The 22,991-nt window shown below is 38.5% G+C and overlaps 2 protein-coding genes across 3 annotated transcripts; both read right to left on the bottom strand.

The window, feature by feature from the left end:
- Positions 1–1,029: 1,029 nt before the first annotated feature.
- Positions 1,030–2,453, bottom strand: LOC108336713 (uncharacterized). Its single transcript, XM_017573178.1, has 2 exons — positions 1,563–2,453; positions 1,030–1,482 (listed from the first exon to the last, which is right to left on the bottom strand). Exons 1-2 carry the CDS (start codon positions 2,451–2,453, stop codon positions 1,030–1,032), a joined length of 1,344 nt encoding a protein of 447 aa, XP_017428667.1.
- Positions 2,454–5,357: 2,904 nt separating this feature from the next.
- Positions 5,358–21,862, bottom strand: LOC108337287 (E3 ubiquitin-protein ligase UPL1). Of its 2 annotated transcripts, XM_017573780.2 has the most exons (17): positions 21,683–21,857; positions 21,378–21,502; positions 19,048–19,143; positions 18,761–18,964; positions 12,091–18,610; positions 10,899–11,959; positions 10,531–10,830; positions 10,250–10,454; positions 9,782–10,047; positions 9,391–9,677; positions 7,993–9,088; positions 7,766–7,912; positions 7,585–7,665; positions 7,281–7,506; positions 7,017–7,156; positions 5,755–5,861; positions 5,358–5,633 (listed from the first exon to the last, which is right to left on the bottom strand). In XM_017573780.2, exons 2-17 carry the CDS (start codon positions 21,471–21,473, stop codon positions 5,531–5,533), a joined length of 10,935 nt encoding a protein of 3,644 aa, XP_017429269.1. In that variant the 5' UTR covers positions 21,474–21,502; positions 21,683–21,857; the 3' UTR covers positions 5,358–5,530. The 2 variants fall into 2 exon arrangements, 1 of the variants encoding a protein (XP_017429269.1); XR_008250717.1 differs by lacking the exons at positions 5,358–5,633; positions 5,755–5,861; positions 7,017–7,156; positions 7,281–7,506 and having other exon boundaries at positions 8,823–9,088; positions 21,683–21,862.
- Between the last annotated feature and the right edge of the window lie 1,129 nt (positions 21,863–22,991).

Here is a 22,991-nt window from a genome sequence, read left to right as displayed (position 1 = left end):
GCTCCTGACCTCTGTAACCGTCTTAGGTCTTTCCCACTCCATCACTGCTCATACCTTGGTTGGGTCAACAACAATTCTACCAGCCGAGATAACATGCCCCAAGAAAGGCACTTCATCCATCCAGAACTCACACTTAGACAGTTTCGCATAAAGCTTCCTTTCTCTCAAGATTTCAAGAATTGTTCTAAGGTGATCTTCATGCTCTTCTCGAGTTTTAGAATAAATCAGGATGTCATCTATGAAAACAACCACGAATTTATCTAAGAACGGTCTGAAGATCTTGTTCATGTAATCCATGAAGATGGCGGGAGCATTAGTCACCCCAAAAGGCATGACCACATACTTGTAATGGTCATATCTGGATCGGAAGGCTGTCTTCTGTACGTCATCATCCTTCACCAAGATTTGATGGTAGCCTGACCTCAAGTCAATCTTAGAAAACATAGTGGCCCCATGCAATTGATCCAACAAATCATCTATCCTAGGCAACAGATACTTGTTCTTGATCGTGAGTTTGTTCAGTTGCCTATAATCAACACACAATCTGGAACTGCCATCTTTCTTCTTCACCAACAAGACTGGTGCACCCCAAGGTGAAACACTGGGCATAATGAATTGCTTCTCTAATGGCTCCTCAATCTGCTTCTTCAATTCCGCTAACTCAGTTGGCGCCATCCGGTACAGGGCTATAGAAATTGGTCCCGGTCCTGAGACCAAGTCTATAGAGAACTCTACCTCTCTCGGAGGAGGTAGACCAGGAATTTCCTCAGGGAATACGTCCATAAAATCATCCACAACCAGAAGATCCACACTCTGGTTTCCAGGAGCTGAAGGGTTTGGGTCCTGAACTCCGTCCATGTAAGACATGATCATGAAACAACAAGCGCCCTCTATAAGGTCTTGTCTCAACACCCCCAGTGACATGGGCATGTTCTCGTCTTCATCGGGGAATATCAGTTTCTTCCCACCATAATCTAAGAGAATTTGATTGATGGATAACCAATCCATGCCTAAGATCACCTCTAGCCCCTACAGAGGCAAGCAAATAAGGTTCACTCTGAACCTGCGTCCCTCTACCTCAATAGGACATCCGGAACACACATTAGACGTCCTGACCAACCCAGCTACTGGTGTAGACACCACCAGATCGCATGGAAGCTCTCTAACAACTAATTCAAGCTTCTCCACACAAGCCTTCGATACAAAGGAATGTGTTGCCCCCGAGTCAAACAATGTCACACACGAAGCTCCAAATAACAAGCAAATGCTGACAATCAAATTACCTACACTGGCTGCCTTAGCTCCAGTCAATGTGTAGACTCTCTCTGCTGCCTGTGGTCGATTACCACCCCTCTGGCTAGATCTTCTAGCCTGGTGTGGTTGTGGTCCTGCCCTTCTAGTAGTAGGACAGTCTCTGGCATAATGTCCCTCTCGCCTACAGATGTTACACCTCCTATACCCTTCTAGCTGAGGGCAAACAACCTGTAGGTGTGGTCCACCGCACCTGAAGCATCTCACGGGGCTAGCAAAGCTGGACTGCCCCGATGACTGAGAGGAAGAACCCTTGGACCCAGATGAAGTAGGTCTAGAGAAAGGGGTCCTCCTAAAACTGGAGCCTCCTCTGGATACCACCGGTCCACCAACCTCAGTGGTTGGCTCTCTTGTCTTTGAGGCCCCTCTGGTTCTCCCTTAGTCTTCTCCATATCGCGAGCTGTCTCCACCAAAGCAGAGAATTCCCTAATGCGGAATCCTTTCACCAGCAACTTTATATCCTTCCTCAAGCCGTTCTCAAACTTGCGACATTGCCATTCTTCATTTACCGTCATGGTGTTGAAGCGAAGTAGATGCTTAAAACGGTCAACATACTCCGATACCGACCTGTTGCCTTGTGCCAACTCAAGAAACTCTACCTCCTTAGCAAACCGGACACTATCCGGGAAGTATTCAGTGTAGAACTTAGTTCTGAATAGCTCCCAAGTGATAGGAGTCTCGTTTCTCTCCAAGATCATCTTCACACTGTTCCACCAATGTCCAGCTTCTCCTGTCAGCAAGTACTGGGTGTAGGCCAGCTTCCACCCATCCGGACACCCTTTAGCTTCATAGATTCGTTCCATATCTTGGAACCAATGATCGGCCTCATCCGGGCTGCACTTGCCAGTAAACCTGTCGGGATGGTGTTGGAGAAAACTCTCTAAACTCCACTCCTGAACTCGAATGGCAGTAGAAGTAGAAGCACCAGGAGTAGGTCTTCCATTAGCCATCATCTCCATGATGTACCTCTGAGTGTCCTCAGTTGACACTCTTGCAGCCTCTAAGTTCTGAAGAGCGATGGTGTTTTGTTGCATCAAGGCAGCATTCTGAAGTTGCATAGCCTCAAGTACAGCCTCCAGTCTTCTGGTGTTCTCATAAAGCTCAGGCTGAGAAGGAGGAGGAGGTGGAGGCCTAGGCGCCATCTTCTGTCCACACAGAGAGAAAATACCATCACTCCAACCCAAGGATAGAGGGACAACCATCCTACACAAAACTAAGAGTACACAAAACAAGCAAGGCACACACATACTCTACAGGATCCTCTAAGGACAGAAACTGCTCTGATACCATAAATGTTATGTCCCAAAATATATAGAAAATGCATACATATAATAAAGACGTCATCATGCAAAATATAGGAAGGCAGTCAAGAGTAATTAGGATTTCAGTCATCCTTAGAATAGTGTGGAATTGAAAACTAGAGTATTAGAGTTTCTCCCTGGAAATTACAGAGAATTTAAAACTTTAAATGCACTAAAGTTCTTCAAAATAATATGAGTTCATGGAAATAAAAGCTAGCAAATCTAAGTTGTAGCACTGCCGTCCCCATCAAGAGCTATTTCCAAAGTATCCTCCTCGCCATCTACTCCCACCCAAGTGGATGATCATCGCAAAAGGAAACACATACAACATGCACAAACACAAGCAAGCAAGGATGAGCTAGATATAAAATCATGTTATAACAGTCACAGGCAACATGCAAATAAAGACAAATACAGTACACTACACACACATGACTTGTTGCACTTAAACTTGACTCGTCCAGACTAGAATGATTGTTGAGCTATGACGGGTTATGCACTCGTGGTGGCCTCTACTGCTTTGCAAAGCCATTGCCAATGGGTTTCACCCTACCACACTCACGAGGTTAGTCCGTTATCACTCACCTTGGGCCATACTGGAAGCACCCAAGACTAGGACCTCCTACTACTCCTCGCCACATGAATCAATCCTCTCTACCTGAGAATGAAAGACCATTGGAGCGCAGAAAAACCCCTAAGACTGAGCTACCATGCAATTCATTCTAAACATTACTAGGGCACCACCATGAATTTTCTCCTGGAAGATCATGGAATTACGTCCAACACTATAGGGCACCACCATGTGACCTCCCTTTGAGATCCATGAAATTATGTCCATCAACCATACTCGTACAAGCACATATTTTTAACCACCAAACATGTTTCACATACTCACATACTTGTAATCTAATCACATTATCACATCATACTATGTGTTGCAATCATCCCACACACTTAATTCAACCCAAAACAAGAGCAAAAGAGGCTGGAACCGAACACTATGAGCTTTGGCCGAGCACTTCGGGCTTTGGCCAAACGGTATGACTTTGGCCGAGCATTGAGAGCTTTGGCCGAACGCTATTTAGACCACGTACCACTAAGACCGAGCAGTATCAAGACCGAGCACCATCAAGACTGAAGGCTACCAAATCAACACATGACCAAATGGTACCAAATCAACACCTGACCGAACGGTACCAAATCAACACCTGACCGAACAGTACCAAATCAACACCTGACCGAACGGTACCAAATCAACACCTGATCGAACGGTACCAAGTCAACACCTGACCGAACGGTACCAAATCAACACCTCACCGAACGTACCAAATCAACACTTGACTGAACGGTACCAAATCAACACCTGACCGAACGGTACCAAATCAACACCTGACCGAACGGTACCAAATCATGGCAGAATTCTACGCAATTCTGCAGAATTGCAACCAGACTCCAGAGTACCATTTCTAGCCATTTTTACTAACTTCTAACACTCTTAATTCTTGTTTCATACTGAATTGGACTTATCTAAATGATTCTAAACATTCCTACTACCATTCTAAAGTGATTAAACTCAAATTCAACTCTAAAACACCAATTGCCACAACTTAGGCACCCAAATCCAATTCTACTACTTTGCACCTATTTTGATCAATTTAGTGACTCAAACAAGTCACATATAACCTGGCTACACTACCCCAACAGTCCCTAACAGCCCTTGACCAAATTCATTACCTCACTTCCTCTAAATTGACTTAAAACAAGCACAATTTACTTCACTTCATAATTCCTCACTATCACAACAGATTACTCACATCAACTACCTCCAACATGCTCAATTACAGCACTTAGAATTCATCCAAAACAGTTTCGCAACAACACATTACAGTTTCATACATTACACATATCATATAAACAATTGAGATAAAGTTTCTAACTCCCCTTACTTTCTTCTTTTGGGTTGCTCAATACAATTCACAGTAGATGTCCTAACAATACCCTCCACACAGAGCGAAACTTGACAGAACCTACAGATCACCAAATTAGTGATAGAACATACCTCTTAGAGCTCGAATAGACAGAGAATGGAAGGAAAAACGTACAAGGCACGTGAACCTAGCAAAGTTGTATGCCCTAGGTTCTAAAACAGTTAAAGAGAAGGGGAAAAGGGAACTTCGCGGTCGGAACAGGAAATTGTTCGATTCAAATGAAGCTCTTGCCACCGCGATCGTTTAGGCACCTTCAAATTAAAATTTAAACGGTTCAGTGTTTGGATCTTTTAGAGAGAAGACAGAGCAATTATTTAGGAAAAAGGGTTTCTGTTTAGAGAAAGAAAGAAAAAAGTATAAATGAAGAATCTAGCTTTTGGGGAAGAACCCTTCCTAAGGTCAGGTTCCTTAGTCTGGGCCTGGCTGCCTCCAACTAGGGCCCAATAGCCCTTTTTATTTATTTAGGCTCTTACAACTCTAAAAACATTCTAGTTTAATTTTTTTTTTTAAATTGCACAATTTGAAAGTTATAAATGAAAGTAAAAAATTTACAGTGTCTTGTAAAACCTCTTTAGACTGTAACAATAAGTGTTTGGATAGAGTGAGATAAAGAGCAAAAGGTAATAAATTTACGTCAAATTTTATTTATTTGGTTAAAGAGAGAAAGAAGGAAGATAAATTATACGCATGAGACTGATCTCACAAGTTTCATATTCTTAAGGAACTGAAAACGAAACAAGGAGAAATTTTAAGTGGATGATTAAAAAACTGCCAACGGCATTTCCCATTGCAAATATACGACTGTACAAGATATTAACATGACATGAACTTAAAAACTTCAATCCCCTGTACCATTGGATTCTATTCTCAAATAGCTCCTAACCTAAAAATGTAATACATTGTATTTTGTACCCATCCGGATGAAATTTCTCATCCAAATCCAAAACCCTCACTTCCCTCGTGAACTGCAAGCAGTAACCTCTCTTCCAAATGTTGTTTAGATGGATACTCCGGCAAATCTAATTGATTGAAACTGCGTGAAGAAAGTTCAGTTTTAGATTGCTTCAAATCACACCACTATAATTATCCATCACAGATAATCACAACTAAAACCAAATGCATATATGGAATTTGGAAAGGGGAAAAAGACATACCAAGTATGAGCAGAAGGTAAGTGATCCGGACTTCCATAGGCCTTGTGTATCTGAAACTTCTGGGAGCCCGAAATTCCTTGAAGAGCACTAAAGCCATCCAAAGGCACCTGAAACATTGGTTGTAAAAATCAGACCCCCAAATTGTATTATTGAAGATGTTTTTACGGCTTCAAGTTAGAAAAAAAAAAGTGTCCACGTCAGTACCATATCATAATGAAGAGTTCCTAAAAAATAATTGAATCTTATATTTCCAAGGACAGAGAAACCTTAGATCCAAGGTTGTCAAAATAAAAAATCTTACGGGGAGAGGTATGAAAAAACTCGTGCAATTGGAACAAAAATCCTAAGATTTTACCAAAAGTAAGAAAATGTATAAAAATGATCAACTAATACATACAATCGTTGAAATTTAAGGAATACTTTAAATATTGATTATAATATTAAAATTTATTTTATATTCAATAGCAATTACTAAAAGAAAAATAATCAAGCAGAAAGAGAACAGACAAGAAAATTAGTCTAGATATCTTTTATTTCAAATAAAGGATACAAAAGCCAAGTTTATGGGTTTCAGGAAAAAAAACCAGTTAGAGCTTCTTCGGCAGTTCAGTCAGATCTAGTAGAACAGTGAAGAGACACACTGATGATCTGGTCAAAGAAAGAATGGATGATGCCCCAACACATAATAGACAAGTCAGGTCTCGAGAGCGTAGAACAAATAGGAGAGATGACTTAGAACAAGATCTAAAAGCTTGAGGAAAGGATTTTGAATGGTGGTGTTAGAGAAAGCTTCAAAATCCAATGACTTGCAGCAAAGAAAGGAACTAGGGAAAAAAAGAGTTTGGCTTTCAGGTCACCCAAACCTACAAAAGCCCAGTTGCATCAAACAAATTCAAATGGTTAAAACCCACAAATTCCACGGCCCTACAAGTATGATCAGCTTTTACACTACAATCCTACTCAGGATCCATCAGAGAGTCTTACAAAATGTGTAAGACCTTACAATTCTATGACCTTCATCACAATTTGGATACACTACTAAGATCATTTGCATGCATTCAGGAATAAAACTCAGTCACACTCATCTCATACCCTGAAGCAGCTGATCTCAATAGATTCACTCTTGACTAAAATGCTTCAGAAATAAATTGAATACATGAACATGTGCTATTTCAAGTAGATCGTATGGATTGTGTTCACATGCAATATATCCGGAATGAGTAGCCTATTAAAATTTGAAAAGTTCCTCGATAGCAATATACCTTTGATGTGCCTGTCACAAACTGCAATAGCCTAGCCTTGTCTTCTTTGCTTAAACCTTGAACAACCTCCCAAAACCATTGGATAACCGGCGATGCAGCACTATATCCAGAATATTCAGTGTTTGCTCTCAAGTCATCCACTGAAATAAAATAAAATAAAATAAAAGAACAGTCAAATTTGCCCTTCCAGGCAAATTCTCGTGGGGAGAGCAATCGAACATTGATCACATCTGATAAAAGCTAATGTAAAGGACCGAGTCTTACAATCAATATCAGGAAGTCCACTGATCAATAATTCCAGCTCTTTATCATTGAATATCGATATCAACTCCCTGGGAATCAATTCATTGAACCCTTCCAAGAAAGAATTTATCTGAGGTCGAATAGCTGTTGTCAACCGATGCTCGGCAACCAAATCAACATATTGATGTTTGTTCTCCTCAGTAACTTTGATATTCCGTCCACCGGCAATCAACTCATAATCCGTCACCTAGATATGTTCATAATTAGACCATATAACAATGCATAATCCAATATTCCATATCAGTTTTAAGAGCATTGTAAATACCTCATTTCGTTCATATAAGATCAATTTTTCCTCATCTGCGTCAATGCTAAAAGTAAGATCCAGAACATCACTAATATCGTTCTGCAATCATACCAGAAACAGAGAATCATCACAAATTGAACAATAAACCAAGTGTGATTAAAATATAAAGGGAGGGAGAGGTCTAAATAAATGCACTTGCCTCAAGCATCCATTTCAAATTTTTGAAATAACCAGGATCAATGGCTTCAATATCATGATATGTAACTTTGACCCCAAGAATGTGCTTGTAAAATGATCGAGTAAAATGAACATCCAAGAGTTGGCCATCAAATAATGCTTTTCCAACCTGGATAAGACAGAAAGGGGTATAAAAATAATCATATATGACTAAAAGAAAATATTCAAAACAATTGAAAAGGGACCCACCACTCTACCAACAAATTTGAAATAAGATAAATGTTCTGTTTGGTAAACAGAGTTAGGGTTTGGCTGAAACGTTGATTCATTTCCCACTGTAGTAAAAAGCAGTGCTCCTTTATCAAAAATAACTCTGGACAACAATTGATACCATTCCCTTGTAAGCCCACCTGCATCAATACCCTCCTCCCCTTGGAAGTGAACAGTCAACCTTCCCTTTAAATCTTGAGTTGATCTCATGCGAAGCTGGTTATAAGAATCTTCTAGAACATATGCCCTTCTCACTGATATTCTCAAGGGGCTATGGTGATGGTCGTGCTGATGCTTAATTTTTGAACGGAAATGGGCTCGTTTGTTATCAAAGTCAATAAATCTAGGAACCTTCAGCATAAGTGAGAAAGATTTCTCGAGCAAACCAGGGTTTTGCCTTATAAAAGAATTTAGTAGCTTCCTATGCTTCTCTGAGAACCGTACAAAAGCAGCATGTTTCTCATCTACTTTTGCAGAAGTTCCAGATGCTTTCTGGGGAGCAGATGTGCTAGCATACTCAACATCAGAAATAACAGGAATACTTGATTCATGACTAGCACCTGGCTGAGCAGGATGCAATTTCTCACAGACCACAAAGAAAGATTCAATGTACGGTAATATATTTTGAGAACCAGCTGGTAGTGGAGACATCACACCAGACGGTTTAGACACAAATGTACTAGAAGATGTCAAAGACTCGGATGCAGACTCGGAGTAAAATTCTATCTTACTTATGCAACAGCTCAGCTCATGCCACAAAGGCTCTAATGCTGAATTGATTTCCCAAACCTCAGAAAGGGCAGGAATACCTTTATCATTCTCCTTCCCAGTCAGTAAAGTTACAAGTGAACTCAAGGCTTGCAAAACTCTCAAAATTGAAGCTCCATCCGTAGAAGTAGTACTGAGCAGTGATTTCATTGCTTCACCAAATACATGTAACTCATTCATTGCAGATGAAGTCAACTTTTGAACTGCTTCTGCCAGCTCAGTGACAAAAAGCTCACAATGATTTGGAGCTATGGCCACTAATTTCCTCATTACCTCCGCAACAAGGGTATATGCATTATCTGACAATCTGATAGTAATGCACAAAATGTCAGATCAACTCCAAGGTTAATAAAACAACTTTGTATATCAACAAAACTTATAGCCAGAAGCTCTAATTGGTGATTACTTCAACAGTGGCATTACAAACAAATATGCAAGCAAATGCATATATCAATAAAGCTGACTATTTTTAAAGTACTTTAATGCTTCTAAGTCACGAGTTAAACCACCCCCACCCTTACACTGTCAAGAACACAAAATCTCCTAGTCATTATGACAATATACACAAATAGCAGATATGTTGACAACAAGCATAGGCCAAACACATACCCTTCTTGTGCGAGTAGGGAGCAAAGGAGTCGGAGTTCTACTTTTCGAAGATTACTCAACACTCCATGGGAATCACATTCGACATTATGACCAGAAGATGTGGGTTTGGAGGAACCCTCAACATCAGTAGATGTGTCATCCCTAGGTGATAAAATATTAGAATCTGCATTCACGTCTGCCTCCACAGCAGAAATTTGTGGACCTGATGGCAGGGTAGTAGATATCAGGGACTTGTCAGATGACTTGTTTCCAGCACTATCAATGATAACATCCAGTAAATTTAGCAGCTGAAAACACACCACAGATACATGATAATTATGTCAGCACTGACTGAAACTCTGATGGTACGTGAAATTAAATGACAAAGATGCCAATAAAACCAAAGCATCACCTGCTCAAGATGGGCTATGCTCCGCAAATAAAGTGGTTGGTTCAAGAGACCCAAAAGCATTGCAATGGAGATGTACCCTTCATTACTTTCACTTATATTTTCTTCACCTTCACCAACTATCACAGCTTTTCCCCGTTCGTCAACTGGTTCTTTTATTGCAGGGTGAGGTAGTCTGAACTGAAGCAAAATTTTAGCCACGTACAGATGATTGCGAGCAAGATAAGTGAGAGTTTCAAGTATTCTACGAGACAGCAATGGGGGAACTCCTATGTGATTAAACAATATGAAAGGTATAAATAAATCCATTGCCAAGAAAAAGACTAAACATTAAAGATGGACACTCCGGTATGCAAAAGCTCATGAAATAAGAAAATAAAATACATTTCAGACAAATTATAACTGGGAAGATTCACAACAATAAGCACCAATGACAAACTGTATTTATGTTGCATAATCAAGTATTCTTACCATCAAAAGATTGAGGACGTGAATACATTACATTGCTCTGACAACCATATAATCTATATGGTGGTTCAACTTTACTAAAATAACTGACAGGTCTTTTAACATCAAGCATCAGTAAGTCCATCAGAATTCTCACTAGAGAGATTCTCGTTTCACTATGAGCACAAAGATTTAAAAGAAGCCTCTGTAGTTGGCCCTTGTAGAGTGGCTGCAAAAAAATAAACAACGAATTATTATAGAGAATAAAGAATGACTCTTATTTGAAGGACTTCATAAAGTAATACCTGCACTACGCGAAATAACCGAATCATAGCATGCAAAGCTTCTGTATCAACAAGAGGTGCTCCATCAGCTTCAACAACCTTGGCTCCACCAGACCGGCGAGAAGAAATGGTTCCCCCAGCTGCATCCAGACCAGAACCAACACCTTCTCGTCTTGAAGTCTCCCCTCTACGACTTCTAGGATACATACCAAACATAGTACGACTGTAACGATGAGCAAACCTCTCCCGCAACATATTTGCCTCAGCAACAAGAGCAGGTGTAAGATTGGCAAGGATAGTATCTGGTGATGTTAACAGAACCTGAAAAGGGGAAAGAACTTAAAATCACAGAGTCTCATTTTTATATAATAGTGAAAGTATAAACTTGCCTCTTCTCTTAAGTCTGATGGAAAAGTTGCAATTATTGAGACTGTATCCATTTCCACAGGTTGCCCTTCCAGCTCCGGAGACTGATGCAATCTCTGTGCTTGCTGCTGAGCTAAAACTTCTGCTCTAATATCAGCTGGAAGAGCAGCAAGGAACTCTGGATCAATATCCCCAGTGTTTTGAGACTCAACATTTGATGGCTGAGCTGCTTGACCCTGCTGAGCTGAGAGGACTTCAGCACGCAGCTCCTCAGGAAGGGCATCAAGAAAAGCAGGATCAATAGCTCCTGATCCTGCATCACTGTTTACCGGTTGTTCTGCTGCTGCTGGACCATCTTGGTCTGCATCATGGCTTGAATTTTCAGAAACTTCAGTAACACTGTGAAGGGACGCATCTCTTCCAACCACAGGAGAAAATTGAGTCAAAGGAATGTTTGCTCTTCTGGTGCGGGCAGCCTGTGAATCACCTGCTATCCTATCTGCAGAAACCTGCCTTTCAGCACCATCATCATGGCCATCAGCACTTCCAATCTCAACATCCAAGCTCCTAAGGCTTTCACCAAAAGTTGCTCCACTACCACTACTCTCCTGGCTGACAGCTTCAACATCTCTCACATTCCCATCATTATGTTCAAATTGCATCTCAACTGCCTGAGATTGTGTGCTTAAAACATTTGCTTGTGAAGGACCAGTCCCTATTGGTCTTGCATCTACGTTGTTACTATTATCAATGACTGAAGGAGTTATTGTACTAACTTCCAGAATAGGATTACTTTCAACGGGGACATCAGGCATTGCACCTCCTGCATCCTGTGCCTGGGTGATTCCAACTTTAGCATGAGAGCCTGCTTCTGCTATGTTCTGATTGGATGACTTTTCAGCACTTGGTCGCCTCAATTGATTGACAAGCAACTCCTCAAGGCCTTGTGGAACAACAACAGCACTTGTCCCACCACTTTGCTGGTAATTATCAGTCCACAAGTGCAAACGTTGTGCTTGGCGTCCACTTCTCAGGGATCGAAATATATTATCCAAACCCACTGAGTTGTTCTCCAATGAACTATCTGTAATATTTAAACAAGATACCAAAAATCCCAAATGTCATTAAAAATATCAAGTCTTGAAATAACTAATAAGCTAAGAAAAAACCACTTGAAATAGATTATCAATAACAAGAAAACTCAGAGAAACTAGCCTGATTGCCCAGTAAGTGGGGGAAAAGAAGAAGGTTCAAGCAAGAGTGGATGACGAGAAGGCAAGGCAGTATCACCAGTTCTGCCCAAAAGACTATAAATAGATGTTGTTCGTCCAGGACGTCTAGATCCGAAAACTTCAAGTGGCATCACATGAAACGCCTCATTTGCAAAACTATTATCTCTGCCAAAAACATCAATATGGTCAAAAACATTAATTCCATTAATTCCCTCCTCAAGTCGCAGTATAACACCATCTTCATCTTCCTCATCATCTTCATCCTCTTCCTCCATCACTTCATCATCAAAATCTTCATCATCAATCTCATGTTCATCTTGATCTGTGTCAGGAAGTGGCAAATGATGGACTTCTTCCAAATCATTGTGTTCCTCGTCATCCTCCTCATCTTCATCCACATCCTCACCTTCATCACCAGACATATCATCGTCATCCTCATCAAGGTTTTCTTGGCCACGAGGTTGAATTTCAAACTGTAGACCCACATTTTCCATTCCATTTTCAAGATCTCTTGCATCCTCGGAATTCTCATGCATGTAATCATCCTCATTACCAGGAGCAAAACTTCCATCAAGATCTTGATCATGTTCCATGTCATCAGTAACAGCTTCTGAACCACCACCATAGGAGCGAACTGCATAAGACCTGACATGGTCAACTTGAAGGGAATCGGGATTGGCTTGTGAGGTCGTTTCCATGGACTGAGAGATCTCACCAATATTATTAGTTCTTCCAGGTTGACTTAGAACAGAAGGTTTTGCAGAAATATCACCCTTACTAGAGTCAACTGAATGGACATGCTCCTTGGTTACCAATTCAAGAGCTTTAATAATACCAGTAGCAACTTCAGATGAATCAGGATGGTCAAGGTCCAAAACTTGTAGAGTACAAGTGAATGGTTTAACCAATCCAGAATCAATAAAAGTGGTGGTAGCCTCAGCTGAGATGGATGAACCAGCAGGTGTACGTGCAGCCAAAACATCATTCAATAGATCAACAAAAACCTGAACTTCATTGCCTGGACTCCTAATGCCATGACATAAATCAACAAATTCATTGATGATATAACTAATCTCATTAAAAACCCTTTTCCTTGCCTCTGTGGACCGAACACAAGCAGCCACCAAAAACTGGTTGGCCCTGGTTGCTAGTTTTTGCCTCCAATCCCCATCAACTTTCTTGTCCTTCTTTGAGTTTCTAGAATATGGAAGAAAATTATGAAGAATATGATAAAATATCCCACCCATGCTTAAACCTGCAGGACTCTTTTGATAAGAACCCCTAATGCTGCTCATTTCAGCATCTCGTCGAAGTAGAACATGAACAGATGATGAATACATCAATAATATCTCTGTCAGAAGCTTTAGAATGAAGACAGTCTTTGCAAGTGATGCAGAAGCATCCTGACTACCGGTTTCATTGTCCTCGGACATGTTGGCAACAGCTTTTCCTTTTCCTTTTCCTTTAGCCAAGGAGACATCAATTTCCATATCAGTTGATGCTGCAGTTCCAGGAAGAGCATTTGAAGCAATGTCATCCTTCAAAGGGGGAACAAAAGTGCAAATAGATTCAAGAAGAAGTTCTATTACATTAACAAAGCTTTGGGAAGGCTTTTTGTGACCTTTGGCACTCTTGGTATTTGAATCATGAATTTTTCCATTGATAGCAGGTGAGGTTGTATTTCCCAAACTAACTTTCCCATCACTGTTCTGTACTTTATCTTTCTCCTTAGCTTTGTCTTTATCCTTGTCTTTCAACAAGACAATGTACGGCCTCTCACCTACCATTTCAACTTGACACACAGATTGAGCAGCTAGCATAAAAGTTGATGGATCCCGAGAAACCACAGAAGCTAAATTTGAAAGGAAATTATGAGGATTGACCCTTCCATTCGGATGCCGGTTGGATGCAACTACGAGACTATGCTTTATCTCAGATTCCATCGCTTGTTGGAGTGTTTGTGGATCTTCAAGAACATGACGAACAATACTGGCAGCAACATTATCAAACCCAGGGAAGAGGCTGCTGGTTGGCAAAGAAAGAAGTAGACTTAGACCACCAGCATCCAAAAAGGTAAGAGCTACAGAATGATTCCTTGTAAGATTGGAACACAGTAACAGAACAGCATGCATTGTATCGGATGGAAGCTGATTCTTCATACAACTACAAGCAATCTCAACAAGTCTCTTATGTTCATGTATGTCAGTATACTTCATACCGAGTCCACATGCAGACTGCAACCTGTTTTGCCTGTCTTCATCAATGGTAATTGATACCTGCTGGTTATTCACAGGTTCCTTCTTCAACTGCTCAGTAATTTCAGAATTCAATTTTTGATCCACTTGCAACAACCTGTCCAGTGCTAGGAAAGCAGCAGTGACCCATTTTGGTATCTGCTGCTTCTCCCTGCTATCTAGACTAGAATCCCACTGGAACAGTAGGTCAGAGGTAATTTTAATCATACCACTCTTGGATGCAGCTTCCCTAGCTAAAGAATCCTCATTAAGAATTAAGGCAAGAACGTGAAAAAGAGCAGCCAGGATGGCATAATTTCCATTGTTAGAAACCAAACCACATTCTTTTATCCGTTCCACAATAAAAGAGACTACATTAGTTCTATGTTGACCATCATCCTGAGAGCAAATCATCACAAGCAAGTCACGGACTGGAAAAGCAAGTGGATCCTTTGACAAAAGTTTTGTACAAGTAGATAGCAACTCATCAACAGGAGGAAGTTGGACCATCTCTTCCTCAAGATGTTGGGTATTGTCCTTAGCAGCTGCATCCTTTGAATCTGATTCAGAGTTTCCAAGGGACATGGCAAGTGCACGGGCAAGTTCATCATCTTCTTGTGTCTCCTCTGGATGAGAGAACAACCACTCCATTGCCAACTCCACACTGTTTGACCCAACTTGCCTCAAAGCTTCTTCTGCTCTAGACCTTGTAAAACCCATCTCTATAATGGTTGAAATAGTTGTTTCATTAGGAGGTGGCCCAGTAATACGAGCACCACCACTACCATTCACATTTTTAACTTCAATGCCTGTGTAGACATGCTTAATTATAGAAATAACTGTAGAGATAAATTCGTAACTACAGTCAACAAACTGGGGATGAGTCCAAACAGGAATTACAGTCTTCATTACTCTGGATTGAAGGACCTTCACAAAAGTCTCAGCATCCCTTGGGAAAGGTGTATCACCATTAGTGAGGGGCTGTGCAAGCAAATGCTTTGTGAATGATGACAATATAAAAGAAGAAGTCACTAGATGGTCCATCAATTTCCCATAACTAGCCAACGAGCCATAAATCCAACTATCTGAATCTTCCTTGTCATCTTGCTTTGCATTTGCATCATCAGTATCCATGGGTGAAGCAGGGGCCCGATTAACTGTAAAGAGCAGCTGACTGGTAGCTTCAAAGGTAGTTAATACAATTCCAATAACACCACGTCCATACAAGCAATTCAGCAGAATAGGGTTGCATGAGTCTAGCCTCTCCATTAGAATATTATCCATAAAATCAATCACCTTCCCAAAATATCGACATTTTGTTGATATGGATTCTTCTGTTCCAGAAAGATTTACACAACGGCCACCATAGTTCATGTGATCAAAAGCAATGGTTGCAAAAGTAGAAGCCACTGATTTCGAGGCAGGACTTACATTCACTACATCATCCCGTCGTCGCGAAGGTAGCAACATTACTTTTCCTAACTCTTGGAATAAATGGGAAATGTGAAATGAAAGTGATCTGACCATGTCACAACAGGAGGTATAATATGGTCTCTGCTTGTCAGATTCCTTCTTATGAGCAGTCTCAGAAGTATCATCTGACCCAGAATGCTGGACCTGGTTACTAGAACTTGACCGCATGTTAGATGGCCCAATTGAAATTGATCTATGCTGAGAACCAGGGGAACGGCCTAAATCTCGATAAAGATTTATAAGGTTAAAAAACTGAGATTCAATGCTCCATCCTGGTGTTCTCCTTCTTAATAATGGATCAAGAAACTGCCTGAAAGAATTGAATCTTTGCTCTTCACTTTCACTTGCATCCCCTTCTGCCTGTTGTGAATTAGAAGAATAAATACCATCTTCGTCATCCTCAGGCTTTCTATTTTCAAGTAGAGCAATTTGCCACAGAACTTCTCGATGTACAAGCCCAATATCTTCAAGAACATCCTTACTCCCATTTCCAAATTCCGTAAGCAATGCAGTCACCCAACGATTGTCTTTTGATGTCGCGAGAAATAGAAGGAACTCAACCACAAAAAGTGAAGAAAAGAAGCCACCATCAGATGACATCCTTGGATCTAGCAACAAAGGTTCAGATGTTGCACCTAATCCCTCTAAAGCTTTCTTCAAGTGCACCCTAAGGGAAGAACAAAAGGCACGTGCCAGAGGAATGGAATGATGTTGAGCAAACCCTTTAAATACCATAGTGCTATGTAAAGCAATAGACATGCCATCTGAGGATTGTGCAATAGAGGGGCGTAACAACAACTTCAACAAAGCTTCAATTCCTAATTTTTCAACAAACAACCGGCATGTCTCACCATTTTCTATAGTCCTTTGAACCAATACCATCAAATGAAAGACACATAGCTGAATAAACTGCTCATCACCTATCCCTTCTACAGCTGAACTTGATGTACCAACAATGCAACAGTGGCCTTCATTTTCTTTGTTTTTAGAATCTGTTTCCATTGCAGTGCTCTCAGCTTTTCCAGAAGACCCTATAATTTTTCCATCCCCAAAGGATGCAATCTTATGGATGATTTCAATGATAATATCAACTCCGGTGCTTCTCAGTGAAGATACATGACGTAGAAGTTCCTCCACAGCATTTGCCAAAGGAACAATAGCCTCATTCATTGCTAAAACATACTTCTTGCTAGTGAAAATGTCAACAAGGAACCGTAGTGATGAAGATTCTCTAACAGCCTCTAACCCTTTGGCATTGAGACAAATAGCCCCAAGACCATTTGGAATGCATGTCAAAGCCTTTGATGAAGGAAGTATGTCAGATCCAACTGACAATAAAAATGCATTAGGAAGACCCATTTCATGCAGAGCAGAAAAACATGTTGGATCTTTGTGGATTATTTCACTCATAACAGTAACAGCCGAATAATAGATGTCACCACCAAACTTATATACATTCTGAAAAATCAAGCTGAGAGTTGTTGGTAATGAACTGTCATGAGAATGCTGAGATCTGGTAGAGTTTGCAGGTGCATATGTTGCAGAACCAAGCGCCTTAAGGGAGACCTTTATGAGCCTCTTCTGGGAGTGCAATTGATCAGGATTATGTCTAAAGCTTTCACCAGTAAGCATCATGCTATCAATTTCTCCAACCAAACCAATGACTCTGTGTACCTCTTTCTGTAATCTTTGAGTCAAAAGTTCAATGCCCCCCAATTCTCTAAACAATGATACAGATGAGCTGCTATAATCCATAAGCTTCTGAAGAGTTTTCACAGCAAAACAGACAAGATGAATATGTGTAGGATCAAAATCCTCCAGCAAAGGCAAGAAAGTAGGTACCATACCAGAACCTCTAATATTATTTGCAGAGGTTGAGGTTGAAACCACATGGAGCAGATAGAACTGAAGAAGTGCTTCAACAAAGGCAAGGGATGATGGATCATTAGAACTCTTCAATGATAAAATAGCCCTTTGGAGCACATTCAGGAGTATCATGCGGTTTCCACCAGCAAAAGTTAAATTTGATCCACTGAGTATCCGGGCTCGATGATGTGATGATGTACATGCTGCTAATTGAGCTCCTAAAGCAAGCATTGCAAGTGTTCTAATAGATCCAGATACAACTTCCTCTGATCGGACAATTCTAATCAATTCATTTGTATATTCTGGTTCATTAGCAAAAAAGGAGACAAGTTCATCCTGGGCATCACCAGACTGCACTAGAACAATGAAAGCCAGTAGGCAAATTCTGCTGTAAAGCCTGCATATTCTAGGAGACCGAAAGGCCCGAGCATATCTGATTCTAGTGAGCAAGGAAAATCTGAGCTCAGAAGGAATGCTATATTGTTCAATGCACTGCTTCATCAATGACAAATCATCTTCTTTGCACAGATGCAAATCTGGCATGTGTATAACTGTTGTGCCAGTGGAAACTGCCTCTGCACTTTGTTCCTTGCTCTGGGCACTGGGAGCATGCAATTCAAAATAAAGGGTAGTACCTATGCGATAATTTGATTGGTCATGACCAATCTTTGTAATATCAGAAGGAAATAAGCTCAGTGCTTCATCTTGGGCATCCTCATTTGCCATAATACAAGTGTACAATCCCAAACCCTCCTCCTTGCTTCCCCAGCCCTGAGCTAGAGACAAAAGATAGCTGTTCACCGAACCACAGCAAATCATCTTTGTACTTCCATGAAGCTTAGAGGGGTTAATTTTTACAAGCGCAGAAATAGTTTCCAAGGCAGCAATAAGAATCTCAGGATCTGTCGATGCAAGTAAAAGCTTGAAATGCTGAAGAGGAAAGGATAAATATAAAATATCAGAAATAAAAGTTTAAAATATAAAAAAATAAATCACTTGAGTAAAACACACAGGGGAAGGAATTAAGAAAAATATATCAATTAAGACCAGGAATTGATAATACAAAATTGACCAACTAACCTCTAAGCCATCAAAGGAACTTTTGTTTGCACAGTTCTCTAAAATTATTTGTGTCACTCGTAATATTTGCAGAATTGCATGTTTTGGTAATGGGCTGTCGTCTTCTAGATTATCTAACAAAGTCAAATCGTTTCTACATGACAAATAAGTCTTGAAGTATGTATCAAAATGAAGCAACAATGGTCTCCAGTGATGGAAATCCCCCTGATATGAAAGAAAGGCTTAAGCACTGGGAAAATAAAATAAATTACTCATTGCAACAAACCATCAGACTAAAATGGCAATACCTTATTGTACTCCCACCGAAAGCCAGAAAGCGGTATGGCAATATCTTGTAATGGACATTTGATAATCTTCTCAATGAATCCTTTGATCTTAGGAGGCTGAAACCAGTCAACCACCAAAATAAAATGACATCACATGGATGTTGGGTAAGGAAATGAATGAACATGTGTAAAAAAATAATAACATCTAAATAAATACAAAGGAACATAAGAATACAAAATATGAAATGCAGTTGAAGCAAATCTGCAAATATATTCAACATCATAAATTTGTTTGTCACAATCAGTGTTGACTAATGAGTAACAGTATTACTCAAATGTTTAGTAAAAGAAAATTGTCACCAAATAATATTAATATTACCAAAAGGAATTAATATAAATGGAGCATGCACAATTTAAATGAAGAGTCCTGGTAATTGCCACTATAAACAATGCATGCAAAGAAAGAAGTACCAAAACCTAAAGCTGTTCAAAAGCCACAAGCTGCTATTTCTTAATGAGTAACAGGGTATGTTCACACTTCTGTATTCTGTATATAGAAAATTAAACTGATGTAACCTATCAAAGCCTAAGATACACAATACACAACGAAATCAATATATTAGAATATCTACATTAGTGAGAAAATAAGAGTAAACTTGGGAGTTCTCTTAAATTTTGCATTTAATATTTTGAAAGAACAAGGTGATGGGCTCTCTTGAAGATAACTGACTAACTATCTCTAAGTTGGTTAGTGTTCCAACAGAACTAACAGAAACAATGAATACAAAACCATATGCTTCAGTGATAAAATGTAGAGAATGCAACAAAAAATAAGAAGCTAGAAAATAAGAGTAAACTAGAGAGTTCTCTAAATTCTGAATGAACTCCCTTGTCCAAAATGACTTCCAACATTATAACTCTCTAACTATCACTGAGTCAGTTAAGAGGGGGACAGAAGCCATGACTACTCTACATTCTACTACACAGGCAGTATTCTCTCGTGGTCTCGAGTACCTGAGATGCAAATGGACAGTAAATAATGATAAAAGATAAACTACTTGCAAGTAAAATAGAGTAGAATTGCAGCTTATGAATCATATTCTAATATTCAGTGTTTAACAACAAAAATGCATCCAGGAGGCCTCAGTTCTATCAATACTTACATAAATTTATGCATAGCACAACTTTTACGAGAAACAGACTATTACATGCTGATTAAACCAGCTTTAGTAAGTGACTGGTAAAATCAACAATTAAGGTGAACCAGTAACAGTTTAATATACTCAAATTTTGAGGTAACAAACTAGTAAAAATATCATTACCATAACTATATATTATTTAGTTCAGTGATGAATACATCAGCTTATAAATTTAAAACACCGTAACTAACTATGCTTCATTTGCCAATATTTTAAACAAACTTGTAGCAAAGGCATCTTCTATACTGCATATAATAATGGTAGAAAGAAGTATTAAAATGAATTGAAAAAATCAAATACAACACCCAAAATTCAAACAAGTACACAAGTGAGTTGCTTAATCTAACTTTTCTAGTTAGTGGTTAATAGTTTTGAGACAAATCCCAATTCAGTTCATGTAAGACTAAAATGAGAGAGCTCATTTCACCTTTCAAACGCACTGCCAAACAAAACATAAACTACAGAAACAGTAATGTATTAAATAATGAACTCCAAATCAAAGATTATCGATTTAATCCCATGTACAACTATTTTTGCTAGCTTTACACCAATTTGAAGAAAACATAAACTCAGTGAAATGTTTTACTAATTAAAAAATAAAATTGCATTTGGTGGTCGAAGCAAAACAGGAATCAACTTTTTCCTAAGAATTGACACAGTTACAACAGAAAAAACAACTTCCAATCATAAATACCAGCAACACTGTCAAACTTTCAATCAACAAACACAAGTACAATGCATATACCAGATTATCTAAATAACTAAATACAATCAACAAAATGCATAGTGCTCTAATATCCTTCTACATAAAAACATTAGTAAGTTTCAATATTTTCTTTAGAAAACAAAACTCTTAATAACAAACACACACAACAAAAAAAAGAGGTTCACACAATCAGATGAATGAAGTCAGAAAGGCAGAACCCACCAAAAACTAAAACACAAACTTCTATCCTTGAATGCAATTCATATCAAGGCACCCATACTACATTTTTTATCATGTCATATATCAATGTCAAGCAATAAGAATCCTAACCCTAACTATGGATTCCTCCTTAAACCATTTTATTAGAAAACATTAATCCCTGTTATTAGCAAACACAACAAAACAATGCATATTAGATAGAGAGGACAAACAAAAGACACACTCACAGGCTCAGTTTCCAACTTAACAGAAGGACCAATGGCACCCTCGTTGGACAAAAGCTGGCGCAGCCTCGAAGGCCAACTTGATCTTAGGGTTGTCATCTCACCTCAACAGTACACTGAACCACCACCTAAAACCAAAAGCAAAGGCAAAATCAAAACCCAATCACAATCCCTATGAAATACGATCAAACTAACAAGTTTAAGAAACAGAATAGGTCGATAACAATCCGCGATTGCGCCAAAGCGATTAACTGACACCGAATCAGCAATTGGTATGAAAAAACTGGATCAAGTTGTTGGTAAGGTACCTGAGAGATGAGAGAGAAAGGAAAAAGATGCACACACATCCGAAGGATTACGATAAGAAGAAAAAGTGAAACCCCAATCAGAGAGGGAGAGAGAAAGGGATGAAAATCCTTGCTTTGTGTCTGCGAAGTAAGAAGAAATTTGATTTTACTTTCAACACAATTTTTTGTGCCCTCTGTAGTAACTAGAGTGTTATATAGACTGAGACTGAGGCTGGTTGAGTCCTTCATTTCCTTGCTTACACTATGGGGTCTTCTAAGCGCGCTTTTTTTCCCTTTTTACCCCTAGGTTTATTGGTACTCCAACGTGGGTGCTTGTTTGTTTGTTTAGTCTTGTTGACTTTTGCCTTTCATGTATCACATTTTAGATTTTTAAAAAATTAAATGATATTTAGTATCATTTTGCTTTAATGTTTTATTTGATTTCATGTCACATCAAACAAAAAATGTACTTATTAGACTGTGTGATTCTAAGTAAGTTTATTATTTGTTAAGGAAAAAAAAAATAACTTCATGTTGTTATATGTGGAAAATATTGTTTTCTGCTGATGATTTAAATTGTTTGCTGACTTAATAACACATTATTACCTTATCTTGTTATTTACTTCATTTTATTAGTCTGGATTTTTTTTTATGGAGGTGTGTAAGAAAAATTGAATAAAATATATTTATAATATTTAAGATGCGTTCTAATGGTGTAATAGTTTATTTGATTGAGTTTGTAGATAATTTTAGTTAATTTTAATATATTACCTATGATTTAGAAAATGAAATATAATGCACTAAATTTGGAAGAATATTAAAATACAGTATATATATATATATATATATATATATATATATATATATATATATGAGACTTATTTATTTTAAAGAATGATATAGTTTATTTATATATGAAACTTTTCTTTACCGTACCTACATAGTTTATATTTTAAAACAATATTAATGAATTTAATCAACTAATAAAATGTAATTAGAATAAAATACAACAAAAAAAAAAGTATGTTACTTGTTATATTATAAAAAAATATTATTTTTTATATCTAAAGTAGATTACAAAAAATATTTTAAAAGTAAATAATTTACCTTTTTATTTCTCCAATGATAATATATATATATATATATGATTATTATATTAGAGTCATAATTATGTATAACTATATATATATATATATATATACACGTTTACTTTTCTAATTTTACTCTTTAAAACTATCTTTTCAAATTTAAATAATTATTCATAATAAAAATTATTTTATAATTTTATCCTTTTTAATAATTATTTTTTGAATACAAATATTATTTATAA

Source organism: Vigna angularis, chromosome 7 (assembly GCF_016808095.1).
Source record: "Vigna angularis cultivar LongXiaoDou No.4 chromosome 7, ASM1680809v1, whole genome shotgun sequence".
NCBI classification, from domain to species: domain Eukaryota; kingdom Viridiplantae; phylum Streptophyta; class Magnoliopsida; order Fabales; family Fabaceae; genus Vigna; species Vigna angularis.
This window is presented reverse-complemented; position numbering and strand designations above follow the sequence as displayed.